The sequence below is a fragment of the Rousettus aegyptiacus genome, unplaced genomic scaffold (genome assembly GCF_014176215.1).
Source record: "Rousettus aegyptiacus isolate mRouAeg1 unplaced genomic scaffold, mRouAeg1.p scaffold_m13_p_3, whole genome shotgun sequence".
Taxonomy (NCBI): Eukaryota; Metazoa; Chordata; class Mammalia; order Chiroptera; family Pteropodidae; genus Rousettus; species Rousettus aegyptiacus.
The window spans coordinates 127652764-127671267 of NW_023416306.1; the positions used below are offsets into that span (position 1 = coordinate 127652764).

General features: G+C 31.7%; 1 protein-coding gene across 2 annotated transcripts in view; it reads left to right on the forward strand.

The window, feature by feature from the left end:
• The window catches only part of MINDY2 (MINDY lysine 48 deubiquitinase 2), a 57117-nt gene that overhangs the window by 15512 nt on the left and 23101 nt on the right, over positions 1–18504 (forward strand). Inside the window, exons 3-5 of one of the 2 annotated variants that reach the window (XM_016126938.2) lie at positions 4719–4783; positions 8821–8979; positions 15882–15984. In XM_016126938.2, coding sequence (XP_015982424.2) covers positions 4719–4783; positions 8821–8979; positions 15882–15984 — 327 coding nt within the window. The remainder of the gene's footprint in view (positions 1–4718; positions 4784–8820; positions 8980–15881; positions 15985–18504) is intronic. The other variant, XM_016126939.2, reaches the window with a different exon arrangement.

Consider the following 18504-nt stretch of genomic DNA (forward strand, 5'->3'; position numbering starts at 1 on the left):
TTTTTAAAAAGGAAATTGGTGGAAAAGAATTGGAGTACTTTAAGCAAATAGAAGAATTAGTCTAAGTAGAGATAATTCATAGAAATAGGAGAAAAGACAGACTATATAAAAAATAGATGCAGGTAGATGGGTAGATGTGGTTGTGGTAGCTTGTAGGAGCTATTTTGAGTGCTTTTATTTTCTCAGTGAAATAGGAAACCAGGTCATCAGCTGAGGGAGGCTGAAGGAGGAAATGTTGAAGATGAGAGGTAAGGTATAACATAGTTGCCTAGAAGAATGGGGGAGTGAATGGGAAGATGCTGGGCATTACCTCTGAAGTTAGTGAGACCAGCCAGTATGGTGGTATGATTTCTCCAGTTATATTCAGCTGCATGACTATAGGCCCGAATAGTGAGGGAGCAGGATTTAACCAGAGCTGGGTTTTTGCAAGTGAATATATTGAAGTAAATCTAGGGAATCGAGGGTGTGTGTAGAGAGTGATTATAATGATGAGCCATAGAATTTAAGTTCCATAAAGGAAAAATGAGTATCTTAATATGTTGAAGGAAATGTGCTGGAGTTAATGGCCAATCCTGCCAGGCCAAATTATTTAATTTTCTAAGCTATTTGAATTTTCTCCTCTTGAGATTCTCTAGTTCTCTGCATTATTGATACCTCCAAATAATTTTCCCACAGTATATGCTCAGTAGATATTTGCTAGAAAAAAAGGAAAGGGGCAGGGGGAACAAGTAGTGGTGAAAGAGAAGGATATCCTTTTGAGTATATGGTGAGTCTTTCAACCTTCTCTAAATCACCTAAGAAGGTACCCAGATAAAGACAGCACATTATCTAACCTCTCTGAGCTTTGGTTTCCTCATCTGTAAAATGAAGCAGTCTTGCAATTTGTGATGCTTTTATTTCAAAATCCAGTCTTGTCCTTTTGTTCTGTTAGTACCACCACACTGACACCCTCTGGCTCTGCTCATGGGTCTCTGCCACTAAACTGCATCCACAGTTATGGGGACTAACAGCAAAAGAGTTCATTTTGTCTCAGAAGGTGTGCAGAAAAAAGCAAGTAGAGCGGTGTCGTCATCACAGGTTTGGTTTGTTAAATTTATCTGTTAGCTAGCGAAGCCTGGAGAAAGCAGGACACAGGATAGAAAATTTTAATGGGGAAAAAGAAAAATTGATGAAATATCTAGATCTAGGGTAGCAAAAGAGGTTTAGAAATCCTGAGCGAGGGGACTCAGCTACTAGGGGCAGCATGAAAGTAACATAATCGTAATGGGAGGTGGGGGAGAAATGAGCAAGAGTGATATGAGAAAAGAGATTCTAAAGAATTTTCCTCACCAAAAGTAAACTTTATTCAGGACCAATCCTGCCAGGACAAATTGTTTAATTTTCTAAGTTATTTGAATTTTCTCCTCTTGAGATTACTCCAGTTCTCTAGAAGAACCAGAGTTAATAAGCAAACACTAGTAGAAAGATTATAAGAGAACCCATTAATTGCTTTTCTAGCACCTAGCTGAGGAACCACAAATTTCTCAAGGAATGAGAAATTTAGCAAAGGTTAGAGAAGGATTGAATTTTAATTTGGAAATTTTTGTCACTAGAGTAGTAGAGCAGTGCCATACATGGACAAGGCTTGTTGCGGGCTTTGGCATAAAGAAAGGAGCAAGACAAGCTAGGATACATAGGACGTGCTAGGATGTCTAATAAAATAAAGTGGGGAAGAAGTATAGGTGGAAGGCAGAAAATGGGTAGGAAGATAATGTAAAAAAGTATAACACAAATTGGAACTTATACTATAACTTTACTCATCCAAACTTGTTTCTATGATGATTAGAATAACATAGTATTATAGTAAGGAAAATAGTTATTGGGATGGTGGTGGTGTCTGACTTTTTAAAAGATAATTTGTTTTGTCTTTTGAGTATAAAAACTAAATGGAGAGGTCGGTATTGAAGCATTTTGATTTTGCCCAGAGTTGACCTTGTCTCCTCTTTTTTCCAAATGCTCACCCAGGTTAAGCTAACTACTGCCAAATCTTCTCTTCCATTTTTCTGCCCAACGAAGCAATCAGGTTTTTGTTTCTTGATTTCTGTTTGTCTGAAATATTCCACTATTAGCAAAGTCTTATGAATTCTTTCTTTGGAATTCTTTCTTCATATACTAATACTTCACAATACTTTATTGCAAACTATTATTTCTTCTCCCCTCCAAATGACCCTACATACCAGTTATCTTTTGAAAGCATCAATTTCATCCTGTTCTTGTCTACTTAAAAATAAAAAGATCCTTTATGATCTTTCACAAGCAGCCATATTATTTATGATTGTCTATAATCTGATTAAGTTTACTTGTCCAGCCATATTTCCCACCACTCTGCATCTTATGTCTTACATATAAACCTTCTTGTGAGCTATCCATATGAAATGATGTTTCTTAATATGTACTTTTTTTATTACTCTTTCTCCCTCAAAGAATGCTTTTTCCTTCACTACCTTGCCAAGTTCTGCCCTTTTCTGAATCCAGTTTAGACACTACTTCCTTCAAAATATATATCTAAGCGCTACAGGCTTTATCAATATCTTTTCAAAATTATTTGATACTTAAGGCATTTATTACATTTTTACTATATTAAACTTTATCATCTTATTCCGTTTCCTATATGTTCTTTGCTCAACCAAATTATTGCTTTTTTAAAAGAACCATTCATTTCTTAATATTTGGTTTAGCCCACTACTAAACACATAATAGACTCTCAATAAATAGTTATTGATTGAAATAGTATTGTTGACCAATTTCAGATAATAAAGGTTAAGTAAGCTAGACAAAACAGCATTCTTGAGAGACTTATTTAGGTATCTAAAACTGAAAGATGCGCCTTTAGAAACTCAAACTCAACCTTTTAAAAATATCTGCTTCTTCTGTTAAATGAAATATAGGATACAAGTATAGCAATTATATTCTCAATTATTTAAATACATAATATATAGAATTTACTCAAAGCATAGTTTTCAGTTAGATGTATCAAAACCTCAATACATATATTAAAAAAATAAATACATGACACACACAATGTGCCATATAGAATAAGGACTCAAAAATATTTGTTAAATAGACTTGCTTATATATTTCTATAAATTAATTTAGAGCTTTTGGAGTTATTGTACCTATGCATAATAAAATGTTTACTTGTTAGGTTTGTTATCTTAAAGTTCTAATTAAAAGTACAAATAATAATGTATTGATGTTCACAGAAGTTCTTTTTACCAGAGTTGTAAAGCTTAAGAGAATACTTGATGTATTCTTTAGAAGTTTATTTTGAATTAGAAAATAAAGGTTATAAATAATTTTGTCAACTTGTAAGTGATTTGGGAGGCTGGGTGAGAAGTTAGTTTTATATATAACTTTATATCAAAATAAATTCCAGATAAATTAAAGATTTAATTATTTAAAAAGACAAATATATATGAAGAATGCATATGTGAATGTTTATATAGTTTTAAGGGATGAAGATCTTTCTAAACATGGCATCCAACCCGGAAGCTGTAGTAGAAGAATTTGACTATATTAAAATTAAATATTCTGTATCACAAAAAGTAGACAAAAAAGATCACCATAAAGTCAGAGAAGCCCATGCGAGGAAAAAAAGATTTCAACACTTAACAACAAACAGTAAATATTCTAGTTTCTCTAATTGAAAAAGAGCTTATACAGTTCAATAAGAAGAAATAATACTTCTATAGGCAGGCAATTCAAAGAAAAGAAGTGTATATAGTTAATTAAAAAGACAAAACAAATAAAAATTTACTTAAGGTATTAAAATTGAGCTACATATGTTTAAAAGGTGCCACATATACTAAAAGTAATACATATATTAAAAATGTGTATATAAAAAGACATCGGGTTTTTACATGCTAAAAAATTTCATTTACTTCTCAGAATAACAGACATTTAGAAGACTGATAAACCCGTTCTTGGGAAGATATTGGGGTAATAGTTAAATTATTAATAGCAGTGAAACTTGATACAGTCTTTTAGAGCTTTATTATAGTGACATGGAAAGATGCTCAAATATATCGTAAAATAGAAGAAAAAGTTCAAAAGCATTAGAGTCTGTACATTGAAAAATATTTGTGAGACTAGCAGACAACATCAGTTTTCCTTGAATAGAATTGGGGGGGGTTAATTTTATATATCACCCATTGCTGTAATTTATAATTAAAATCTATTACCTTTGTCTATTAAAAAAAAGAAATCCTACCATTTGCAACAACATGATGGACCTAGAGGTTATTATGCTGAGTGAAATAAGTCAGACAGAGAAAGATAAATACCATATGATTTCACTTATATGTGGAATCTAAGGAAAAGCATAATATAAAACACACAAATTTAGAAGATAGTCTGGTGACAGACAATGGGGTGGGGATGTTAGGGGACTGGGAGAATGGGATGAAGGGTTAAAGAAGTACAAATTAGTAGTTGATGGTCACGGGGATGAGGAGCATGGCATAGGGAATGCAGTTAGCGTTAATATATTGGCTAGGTAGAAAACCAGAGGAGAGAAGGAGCGATTAGGGGGATCATTTTATAAGCTATATAAATGTCTAACCAATGTCCTGTATGCTTGAAACTAATTAAAATAAATAAACATTTTTAAAAATCTATTACCTTTGTAGTCAGAAAAAAGTAATATTTTAAAAAGATAACTTTACAATTTCTTTTTACAGGAGATTACATGCTTGATGCAAAGCCAAAAGAAATTTCAGAAATTCAGCGTTTAAACTATGAGCAGGTAATAGGAAAAATTTTTGTCACATTAGAATGTTTAATTTTTAACCAATGGATATATGTATTCATGAGTCTCTATTAGTGGCTGCTCTCAGTCTTATATGAATATACATGCTATATAGAATGAGGCATAGATATCATTCTACAAGACTATGTAGAATAATAACCTGGTGTTTTCCTGATAAAATTGACTTTTAAGTGATTTTTGTCATTGATTCATTTTTCCTCATTTTAGTTATTTTATAATTAAGTTATGTTTAGGAGAAAGTTGAGCAAATGATCTCTAGGACATGTCATTAGAATAGTTAAGACCCTGCTGTTTCAGAGTTTCAGTGTGTCCACATTTCTTAGCGTGTCCTTCAGAGATTCTGTTCAGTAATATAGGAGGGATCACTAGGCTCAAAATGATCAGAGCTGGAAGAAAGCAAGCAGAGCATCCTTTTCTTCAGTGTTGCTCCATTAACAGTAGGAGGCAAGAAGGAATCAGTTACTTACAGTGGAAGGAAGTCTCAATCAGAGAAGAAATAGACGTCATTGGAACCTTTATATTTACTTTCAAAGCTTTTTTATATACTTTTACTAATATCTAATTTCCAAAAAGGGAACAAAACTTATTTCAGCATTTCAAAATTTCTTGAATTTAAGTGTCCAAATAATCTAGTCCTAATAGAATAGAAAAGCTAACAAGTTGCATTGCATCACTGTGTAAGGAAAGAAATCTGTAGCTAAAGCCAAATTGATACACTGTCATTTACATTCTATTGAAATTTGTAGCTTAAAGCAATGATTTCTAAATATTTTTTGTAATAGAAACCTCTTTTCAAATAAAATCTTATGATATATAAATATATAAAATATATAAAACTAGTAAATGATATTTTATAAGTATAAAGTGATACGGTTCAGTTTCTATTATTTATCAAATTTATGTCATTTCTTACTGAAATCAGTGAGGCTGTTTTGATTAATATAAAAACTTGAAATTAGGAATTATGGATGATAGTTGTAATTTCAATTCAATCTCAAATTCACCTTACTTCTGTTGCACAGTCTTGAGAAAATCTTAATATCAGCATTTTGTTTGTTTCAAGTCCATCTTGCAGTCTCAGGTCAGGATAAATTTCCATTAAGGTGATGTAAACTCTTGAAAAATGATTGAAAGTAAAGTTCTGTTTCAAAGTTGAAACAAACAAATCTAACAACTGCTAGCATTTCTTATAAACATGGCAGACAAAAGTACCCTGCATTTAAAATAAGCTCTAAAACTATAAGGTATTATGATTACATTACCATTAGCTTTGAGAGTAGTATGTAACAAGTTGTTATAGCTAAGTATGAGCTGGTATTTAATGTTCCACAGGTATGATATAATAGTGTGTTTTTTTGTATAAGTTTATGTGAGCAGAAATGTTCAAGCTTAAACTTTAGGAAGACAAATGCAGTTGCCATCTTCCTAATTAAAACCTCTTTACTAGAAGTTATAATGTAAAAAAAGAGCATATTTTCCCAGTTTTACTTAATGATAGATACCCTGTCAACACAAGAAAATACTGTATGTTTGTGTTTATGACAGGTTTTTAAATGACTACGAATATTTATATTTGAATTAAAACTATTTCACCATGTTAGAAGTACCTTTGGGAAAAATTCTAAAAGTTTTACCACTGGCTTAAAGGAATCAGTAATAATTCTTGTGAAATAAGCAACTATTCCTAGGATCTGTATTTTGTAATACTATCATAATTTGGATTTAGGAACAGAATGACAAAAATCTTAACCTTTTTAAACTCTTTGTTTATAAATTTGTCTATATTATATTTATTAATCTTTATGGAGAACATCAAACAGTATTTACTTAGTTGTTTTAATACTATATAATTATAAGAAAGAGGGGAAACTGATGAAAGCCAAAGACTATTTAACGATGTTATCTTGTTATAAATTCCTCATTCATAAATTTTAAATATTTTAGTAATTTCTGTTGTCAGTTTGTCCAGTCTCGTAGAATGGATTTTATCCGTTATTTGGTAAAACAGAACTTTGTTCTTTTGACCTAAATTTGTCTTTTTCAGATTTCAGAGAGTCCTGAGTTTTAATATAAAAGGATTTATTTCATCTCCACCCTTTCTACTATAAGCTCTCCAGTAGGCTATAGTCTGCTCCTATTTATATCTTCAGTATGAAGCACAGTGTCTGATTAACAGTAGGGATTCAGTAAAATTTTATTAAATTTTATATATTGGCTTTTTTGTTTCACCCTATTAAATGTATAAAAATATTTATAAAAACATGTTTTAAAATATTCTTTATTACAGACTTGTGTGACCATATTTTTTGAGAAAACCGATGTAGACAGAATGGCCCTTTAATTTGGCCAACAAGTCTTTGTAATCCAGCCTCTGTTTCCTTCAGACTTCATCTCCTACCACTTTCCACTTTGTTTATTTTGTTCTAACCATCCTGGACTCCTTGCTGTTCCATATGGACAGTACCGAATTCATTTCCGCATCAGAGTTTTTGCACTCATGTCCACTTTGTTTGGAATGCTTTTTTCCTAGGGCTCCCCAAGACAATATTTTGCTTAGTTAGTAATGGTCACTATTTAAATGTCATTCTTAAAGAGACCTCCTTTTTATTTTTTTAAAGCAGTTTAAAGTCATAGCAAAATTGAGTAGAAAGTAAGAGTTCCCATATACCTCCTAGCCCCGCTATACACACACACAACCTCCCTCTCTATCAACGTTCTGTACCAGAGTGATACATTTATTATAATTGATGAACCTACATTGACACATAATACCCAAAGTTCATAGTTTACATTGGGGTTCACTCTTGATGTTATATATTCTGTAGGTTTGGACAAATGTATAATGCTATGTATTCATCATTATAGTATCATACAGAATAGTTTCACTGCCCTAAAAATCCTGCATGCTCTGCCTATACATCCCCCCCCCCCTCCTAACCTCTGGCAACCACTGATCTTTTTTACTGTTTCCATCATTTCGCTTTTTGCACAATGTCATTTGGATTCATATAGCATATCGCCATTTCAGACTGGCTTCTTTCACTTAATGATATATATTTATATTTCCTTCATATCTGTTCATGGCTTGATAGCTCATTTGTTTTTTTCTTTTTGTATTTTTATGGTTAAAAAACGTAACATGAAATTTGCTCTCCTAACCATTTTTAAATGTATAATTCAGTAGACTTAACTGTATTCACATTGTTTTATAAACAGATCTCTAGAACATTTTCATCTTGTAAAACTGAAACTCTGTACCCATCAAACAATTCCCCAGCTCTTTCTTCCTCCAGCCCAACAACCACCATTCTACTTTCTGTTTCCATGATTTGGACAACTCTAGGTAGCTCATATAATTGATATGATGCAGTATTTGTAACAGCTTATTTCATTCGGCATAATGTTCTCCAGTTTCATCCATATTGTAGCAGGTAATAGGATTTCCTTTTTTTTGAGGCTGGATAATATTACATTGTATATGTATACCACATTTTCTTTATCTGTCAGTGGACATTTAGGCTACTTCTGCCTTTTGGCTATTGTGAATAATGCTGCAGTGAATGTGCGTATACAAATACAAATATCTCTTCAAGGTACTGTTTTCAGTTCCTCTGGATATATCCCTAGAAGTGGGAGAGACTTTTCTCTTTGACTGGAAATTTTTGTTTTTTGGCTTTCTGGTCTAAAATAGGTTCTTCATTCCATCACTCTGTACATCCTTATCCTACTCAATTTCTCTTACCAATACCTGACATTATATTATATATTTATATATTGTCTCTCACAGTAGAATGCTAGTTGCATCAGATCAGGAACTTTGACTATTTTATTCACTATTATATATTTAGAACTCAGATTAGTGCTTGGCACATAGTATACTGGTACTTAATAATAAAAATTGAAGAGCTGAATAAATTAGACAAAATGGAAAATTAGAAGTAAATGTGCTTGCATTCTAAATATCTTTGCTTTTTTATTTTTCTAATTTTTATCCTTCCCCTTTCTGTTTTTAGAATATGAGTGATGCTATGGCAATCTTGCACAAATTACAGACAGGCTTGGATGTAAATGTAAAATTCACTGGTGTTCGAGTGTTTGAATATACACCAGAGTGCATAGTATTTGATCTTCTTGATATTCCTTTGTACCATGGTTGGTTAGTGGATCCTCAGGTAAGTAGAAAATATTAAATTATCTAAACATAAGTATAGTAAAACTTTATTAATTTGGCAAATTAATCCAGATTTATATTTTCTGATACTTATATTTTTGTGCTTTTACCTGGAATTAGCCAAATTATGAGGTTAACGACACAGTCCTCCAGACTACTAAATCTGCCTAAGACTGGTTAATGTAACTTTAAGGAGTTGGAACCACATCCTCACCAACATTTGTTATTATCTGTCTTTAGATTGATTATAGTCATCCTAATAGATGTAAAGTCATATCTCATTGTGGATTTGTTTGCATTTCTCTGATGACTAATGATGTTGAGCATCTTTTCATGTGCTTAATGGCCATTTCTATATCTTGTTTGAAGAAATGTCTGCAGATCCCTTGCCCATTTTTAATTGGGCTGTTTGTCTTTTTGCTATGGTGTTGCAAAAGTTCTTTGTATATTTTAGGTATACCTCTCTTATCAGGTATGTAATTTGCAAGTATTTTCTCCCATTTTATGGGTTGTCTTCATTTTCTTGATGGTTTCCTTTGAGAAACAAAAGTTTTTAATTTTCATGAAGTTAAGTTTATCTATTTTTTCTTTCGTTGCTTATGCTTTTGGTGTCCTACCTAAGAAGGCTTTGCCTAATCCAAAATCACAAATATTTACTCCTGTATCTTCTTTTATAGTGTTAATCCTTAGGTTTAGGACTATGACCCATTTTGAGATGATTTTGGTATCTGGTTTGAGGAAGGGATCCAACTTTATTCTTTTACATGTAGATATTGAGTTGTCCTAGTACCTCCTGTTTGTTGAAAACATTATTCTTTATCCCATTGAATAATCTTGGCACTCAGAGTGATATTTGTAAAATAAACCCTCCCCTTTAGCTCTGTGTATTCTCCCTTTCCTTAAAAGCCTCCGGTATAACTAAAATGAGATGCAAAATCCTTATGAGTTTTTATGATAATGCTGTATGGTCTAGACTGTGCTTGTCTGTCAAAATTCACCTCATATAATTCTCCTTTTTACTACCCTCCAGGTACACTAACTGCCTTTCTGTTCTTCAAACACGTTCTTCAAGCTCATTCCTATCTTGAGTTTTTGTACTAGCTGATTGCCCACTGTGAAACAATGTTTTACTCCCAACACATTGTTCTCCAAGATCTTAACATTTTTAGTTCTTCATTATTCAGGTCTTAGGTTACACACATCACATATGTGTTAGAGACCCTTCCTCGCCTACTTATTAAAATTAGTCACCCTCCTTTTCTCCAGTCATTCCCTCTCCTGTGACCATATTTGATTTTCTTCACCACTTATCTAGAATTCTTATTTATTTCTTTACTTGATTGACTATCATCTTCCACTAGAATATATGTTTTATTAGGCCTGAGCTCTTTATTTCTCATTATTTATAACAGTGCCTGGCATATAGTAGGCCCTTTAATAGAACAAAGCTTGCATGCGGCATGCATTAACTACGGGGAAGGAGAGCACACAATAGTAAGGACTTGGTAGTGTTTCTTCATCCCTGTCCATTGTAAAAACACCTGGTATTCTGGGCAATGAAAGGATGGTTTACAAGTAAGCAGGGTCTCTGTATTTTTACTGACACTCTGTCTCTAAGAATATCATTGAAAAGTCTAAACATGTCTAGCATTCTACACATCCAAGGTGAACCATGGTGAATTCTGGCATTTACAATGCCATATAGCCTAGATTCTTGAGGATGAGCTGATAGCCTGAGGAACTTAAGCCTGAGTTCTTAAAAGTTGGATTCAGATTATCCCTCTGACTGTACGTAGCTATATATTGCTGGTAAACAGGTAAATTCATATGTTCTTCAGGTTTTTCTGGTCTATGCAGTGGTTTTCAAACTCTTGTAAGGGCCTAAGGGCTGTGCTTTATATCTATTTTATTTGTTTTGTTATAAAAGGATTCTTCTTCTGGGAAAGAAAAATGAATGAGGCAAAAGTTTGAAATCATAGGTCTTTATGAGATATCTTTTAGAACTCTCTAGTTCTTTATATTCCAATTATGTGTTCTGCAAATAATTATATTGAAAATAAATACCAGCATTTCTTTGGATGGTGAGCACCAGAATTCAGCCACAGAGAAGATATTTCTCCATTATTAATTGGTAACTAACTCTTTAAGAGCAACATTGGAAGCCAGATGACAGTGGAAATGATATATTCAATGTGCTGAAAGAAGACAAATGGCTAACCTACAGTCCTCTTCCCAGAACAATTATCTTTCAAGAATGGAGCAAAATAAAGTCATTTTTTAGATTAATTAATTTAAGATAATTTCCTGCCAGTAGACCATCATTAATGGAAATTCTAAACAAGGATATTGAAAAGAAGGAAAGTGATCCCAAATGGAAAGAAGAGCGAATGGATACAGTCAACAATATTAAATGTTGACTGTATCAGATAATAACATTATCTTTGGGATTTAAATAAAGAACATCAGCATATGCAAAAAATAACATAAGATGGGAGGAAAGTAAGGGTCTAGACTTAATTGTTTAAGAAATGGGTATTAACTTCTGACTTTGATATGGTAGGGGGAGATGTTATAGTTTCTATAACTTTATCCAATATGGTAGCCAAATGGGGATATTAAAATTTTAATCTAATTAAAAATTTAGTTCCTGAGTTACACTAGACATATTTCAGTTGGTCAGTAGCCACAAGACTGGTGGATATCTTATTATTGGAGTATTTCCATTATTGTAGAATGTGCTATTGGAGCATGCTCTTTTGGAATAATCATAAAAAGAATAGAAAACATAGTGAGTAATTTCTAGATTAGTAGAAGGGGGAAAAATTAATTCAAAAAGAAGGAAGAAAGAAGGGGTAGGGGATTGTTGATCTGATGGGATGAAGAATGGTATATTTAATAAATTCAGATATACGAATACTTATAGTAAGTATAAATAGGAATAAATGCTCTAGTTAAAAGACAGTGATTCCGAGGCTGGATTATATATATATAAATTGCAAATATATATATATATTGCAAATATATATATATATATTTGCTATTTAAAGAGATCTATATAAAACAACATAAAGTTAAACAGATTACAAGTAAAAAGAGGGAAAAAAAGATGCCATATGATCGCTAATCAAAAGAAAGCTGGTGTACCTATAGTACTATCAGAAAGAATAGACTTAAACTTTAAGTCAAAAAGCATTACTAACAATAGACTGTTTAATTTGCTAAGAGGATATAATCATTTTAAATTTGTATGTGCCTGGAGACTCCTGGAAAGTAAAAACCCTGATTGACTGTACATTACTTGGACCTCTGGGAACTGTCGCAAAGAGTAAAGGTCAGTTTTTGACAATGAAAAAAAATTTGTATGCATCTAATAACATAACTTCAAAGTATATAAAACAATTTAATAGAATTACAAGAAGAAGTATGTGGATCATCATACTGGAAGATTTTACTATACATTTCTTTGTAATTGCTAAAAACAAAAGAAAACCTAATGAACATACATTCTTCTAAAGGAATTTAATAAACTTTATTTTTGAGTAATTTCAGAAACAGGAAAGTTGCAAAATATTACAAAGAATTCTTGTATACTCCACCTCGTTTTCCCTAATCTTATGTGACCTTGGTACATGTGTCAAAACTTAGAAATTTAATATTGGTGCATGACTAGTAAATATATTATAGTCTTCATTCACATTTTACCAATTTTTTGACCAATTTTTATATTGTTGTTCCAGAATTCAATCCAGGGTATCAGATTGCATTTAATCGTCTTATCTTCTTAGTCTCTTTCTGTCAATGATATTTTTTCAGTCTTTGTTTTTCATGAACCTGACTATACCTTCTTTTTATACATATGAAATTTTAGATTTCAAGACTGAATTTATGAAGATGTCAGTTCTCACTAAAATAAATTATAGTTTCAATACAACCCCAAACAAAATCCCAGCAGATTTGTGGGGGAGTAGTTGCAGAATGTGGCAAGTTGATTCTACAATTTATATGGAAATACAGAGAGCTAGGATTAGAAGCCAAGATATTCTTGAAGCAGAACAAGTAAGGAGGACTTGCTCTTCCAGATACAAAATATTTTAAATATTGTAATTAAGAATTAGATCAATGACAGAATAGAGAGGCCAAAAAGACCGTGCATTTATGGACAGAAATAGGGCACTGCGGAGCAGTGGGGGAAAGGCAGTTCTTTCAGGTGCTAAGAGAATTAGATAGCCGTAAGATATATAATTGAATAGCCAGTTAGATAGCCAATTCAAGTTTCTAATTAGATATCCAATTAGGAAAAAACTGAAATTATTTCTCCTAACTTACACCAGAAAGTTCTATTCCATGTGCATTGATGTTTAAAAGATGAAACTCTGTAAGTTTGAGAATGTTTCTAACCTTAATGATAAAAGGTTTATAAAACAAGACATAAATGCATTAATCACAAAAAACATCAATAGTACATGAATACTATAAAATTGAGAAGTTGTTTGTCTAAAGAAATAAAGAGAATGTAAAATTGAGCCACAGAGCATGTTATATAATCAACAAAGGATTAATATTCAAAGGTGCGAAGAGCTCCAACAAGTAATTTTTTAAGATAAACAACCCAGTAAAAAAAGGGGCAAATGTCTTGAACATTCTTTGCAGCTACTGTTTGTTTGAACAGGCATTTAACAAAAATGGATATCCAAATGGCCAGTGAACATATAAATGAGTCATCAGGGAAATGCAAATTAAAACCAAAATGGGATACCACTGTACACCCATCAAAATGCCTAACATTTAAAAGTCTGACAATACTAAATATTGGAGATGTGCAATGTAGGGAGTTCTTGTTCTCTGCTGATGAGAATATAAATTGACTGTCTACTTTCGAAAGCAGTTTAGAGTTATCTAGAAAAGTTGAGGATAAGCATATCCTAAGTCTCAGAATTTTGACAAGGCATATTCCCTAGAGAAACTCTTGATATGTGGAACAGGATAAATGTACAAGAATGTTCATAGCATTATTATTTGTCATAGCCTCAAACTGAGAACAACTTAGATAGCTATCAAAAGATGAATGAATAAATATATTATAGTATATTCATACTATGGAATACTATAGAACAATAAAAACAAAGAATAGCTTCATACCATTACATATAACTACCTAGCATGTATATTTTTTCTTATTTGATTTATTGTTTGTCTTTGCTCCAGAATATAAACTTTATGAAAGCATAGACCATCTATTTTGTTCACTACTAAGTCTGTACTTTCTCTAACAGCACCTGGTACATAGTAGTGCATGAAAGGTACCCAAACGAATTAATTGAATGAAATATTAATGTAGAGGTTTGGTCTATGAAAACTTGAAATTTTGTATTGTTCATTGCTAGTCTGTAGAAGTACAATTCATTTTTGTATATTGATCTTGTATTTATTCTAGTTGTATTTTTGTGGATTTTTTAGGATTGAAAATTCAGATATTTTGGAAAGACAATTAAATTGATTCACTAAAGAAAATCGCTGTAAACAGTAAAAGTGTTAAGAAAAATAATGAAAATCTAAAAGGATTATACCCTTAAATTGCTTCTTAAGGGTCTAAGTTTTCATTTTAAATGAGTGAAAGCTGGAAGTCATACTCTTGGGTGGTTTACATAGACTTATAGCCAAAAGACCCTCTTTTAAAGAAAAGGCCTTATTTGGCTCTGCATCAAAAGATTGCAAAGTGAATACATTCATGTGTTTTTAGTTAACGTGAAATGTTCAGGATGTGTATATAATATTTTGTACAACTCACTGCTTTTTCAATTAACCGATCTTCTTAACCAACCATCGATCCCACTTGCATGATTAAAGAGGCTTTTACTATCCCAGGATTTTGCAGGAACAAGGAAAATGGAGTACAGCCTAGAGCAGAGCAGTGGTTCTCAAACTTTGCAATGCAGCACTGGAATAAAACTTAGACAATTGAGAAGCAACTAGAGCCTACAATTCTTTTAGATATTTTTATCAAACTCCCCCGTTTGAGAAATACTGTCCAAGAGTATTACAAGTGCAGATATATGTCAAGACTTGCACTATTCAAAGAATAAGTATTCAAGAAGATCATTTGGATGTGGGAAAGAAAACATTGGCCTTCTTATTTTTTTATATAATTGTGTTAATTTGTGCTTGTTTTATTATTCATAGATCATTAAAACAGTAGTAGATGTAAATTATAAATATATTTTAGAGATGGGAGGGCAATCAAAATAAGTTGGTTAGACAGCAGAAACTTATTTTTTTTCAGTAATCAAAGCAAAGTATAATGGAGGAAGAGTAGAGATGCCCAATTTTATTTTCCTATAGTTTAAAACTTTGCATTTACTTTTCTACTGTACCTCCAAAGACAAAGATTAAATAAAAATTATAAAGCAAATACTGTTTCTAATTAATATATACTAACTTTTGTTCAGTAAAATAAGGTTAGTTATGTGTACTCATCTCCACTATACTTTGCTAAGAAGTAAATAATAAAATGGAAAAAACTTTAGTTCCATAAATTAATAACTTTAGATTTGCCTAGCTTTAAATGCAAAACATTTGTGTTTTAGAAAAAAAACTGATATTTTCTTATTTTTCCTCCTGAAATAATTTACTTTTAATTACTTAAATGCATCTTTACAACCTTAAAAAATAAAGTTGCATGTAATAATTCCATTTAATTATTTTTTTGCATAGTTAAAATACAGCTAAGCAGTATTTTGTTATAGCTGTAAACAAATTTGGAAATTGTTGGGTATTGATTTTTTTCATAAGAAATATTTGTATATTTAATGTTGTATTAGAATAAAACCCTGAAGAGCCATATGGGTTTCTTCGTTATTGTTTTTAATCTTACCATGATTAGTGAGACAGTTATTTGTTTTCTAGATTGATGACATTGTAAAAGCTGTTGGTAACTGCAGCTACAACCAACTAGTGGAGAAGATCATCTCTTGTAAACAGTCAGACAATAGTGAGCTGGTTAGCGAAGGTGGGTGAGTGCTGCTATTACCTGACTTATTCTTGTAAAAGAACTTCTCTGATAATTTAATATCTTTTAAATGTCTTAAATAAGACTTCTAAAATACAAGTAACTGTACATGGTAGGAATTGAAAGAAGATATTATTCATAAAGATGCCAGTGAAAGGTTTTTCCTAGAACCCTTTCTCTTGACTTGTAAAATCAGGACTGGATTCTAATAAAAATCTTTGGAATCCTGCTAGCTTTGATATGGTCAATTACCCAGAGGTTACTGATAGTTGCTCTTTTTTAAAAAAAAGATTATTTGGAAGTACTGTGAACTTTTTAATTCATCCTAAACACTCAGTTGACTGAGGTGAGTATTATGGTACTCAAGTGTACATTTTAGAATTGTCTTTATGTTTCAGTACAATATAGTATAGTAAGAGCTCCATTCTAGCTCAAAGTGTAGCTCTTATCATCAGTTTTCTTAATCCTTATCTAATTAGAATTGCTAAATTCATCATAATAGAAGCAGTTTCATGTTTTTTTCAGCTGTGTTCAGTTAAAGTCAGTGAAAGGAAGAATAAAACAGGTTTGAAACCAGAATGGTATCAGGAACCCTAGTATTTGGATATACTTTTCCCACCACTCACTTCACCTTTACATAACAACACTCAAGAACTAAGGCAGCTATTCTCCTCTATTAGAATGGCGAATAAAAGAAAGAAATCGTGAGAAGCAAGGAGTTGGCTTCATTATTCTCTGATATACAATTCTTTTACGTGAGGTATAATAAAAGTTGATTACAATTACCACATTTTTAAAAATTAAAAATAAGCGACTACAAGAGTATATGAGAACATATAAAAGAAGATGTATACATGAATCCATACTATATTGATTGATCAGAACTCAACTAATTATATTACTCAATTATCCGTAAATTTAACACATTCATGCAAGAGGTGAGTAGCAAGGAAATATGCAGTATTTTAGTTGAGGCTTACCCTACTCTTCTACTTGCATTAAACACATAAATATACAGGGATTTGACCACTGATAGCTCTTTCATTCAAATCTAAGGTAGCACAGTTTTAGTGAGGAAAGGAACAATAACTTAAAAATATTTTTTCTCAATTAACAAAATTCCACTCACTAGAACTTATCCAAGCTCTCATTACTATAAATATATTTCTAAAAGTCAGGCTCTAAAGATATTTCCATCTATGGATTTTTACTTTCTCAGTAATTTCCAATATGCTATTCAGTAGTAATCGAGGACACAATGGGAATCAGAAAGTGTTAATGGAATGATAGCCAAGTAGTGATCTTTATAGGTAAGAAGTTTTAGGAAACACTGTTAACAGCATTTTTCCCAAGCCAGGCTGCAATTAACATGGTAGGATTTTGATAATAACACCATTTAACAAATGAACAACAACAACCCAGTCCCTTTTTTACTTCTCCTTTTTCTCAACCTAGTGTCACAGTTATTATTTCTCTGACATTGATTCCCCAGGATAATGAAAAACAAAATCTAATTCATATAGTATTAATAAATTGAGAAAAATGTCTTGGTAAAAGCAAAAAAAGGAATTATCCTCTTTAGTGGTATAGAATTTTGAGGTAGTATATTACCAGAATTGATTAATTCCTTGATGTATGAATTTTGTAATGGTGAAATTCTGTATATCAGGTTTCCCTATCAGTGAATAATTATATATGGAATTCACTACAATTAAAAAGCTAAACTAGTTTTTTGTTTATAAGAAACTACAAATATGTAGTCTGTTTGAAATAATTATTTAACGCGATGGTTACTTGTGTAAGGAACTAAAAATTCTTATAGGAAAGAAAAGGCCACAAGGGACATTTGTACTTATAACAGAGCAATTAGCTTCCCTTCATCATTTTCTTCATCATATTTTGTTGGGTATAGTGTTCAACTGAAGTAAGTAGTAGTCTACTTTCTTTTCTTTTTGGCCTATGACGGTAACTTTCCTTCTGAATCAATAAAATATCCAAAAGATAGTTTATTCTAATCCTTTATTAAAAAGTATTAAACTTTGGTCTTACATGATAATTTTTTTAATCCAAATGTTTCATCTCTATAAGGTAAAGAACATTAGAAATACTTTTACTATCATTCTTTTTTTTGATAAAAAAGGTGTTATTTAGCTGACAATCAAATAGAATTAGATATTTTTTCAACTTCTTTCAGATGACATTCATTTTCTTTGATGGCAACACCTTGTAAGTAAAAGTACAAAACTTTTACACATACATAAAGTATGTATTATTTGCTACCTCTTCTTGGTGTTAATACTTTTTTGAATCTAGTTATAATGATGGGTTGTGGCACAGCGGCAAAAATCAACAACGAAAAAAATAGCAAAGTACCAGCTGCCAGACCACCAGAGCTGGTGATTTAATTCCAGGGCTCTCTCAGGAATAATTTCTTCTTTAACAATTGTTTCTAGGAATGTGCTTAAAGAAATAATTCTAGAATATTCTTTCAATTATTTATTGAGCCTGTATTATGTGCTA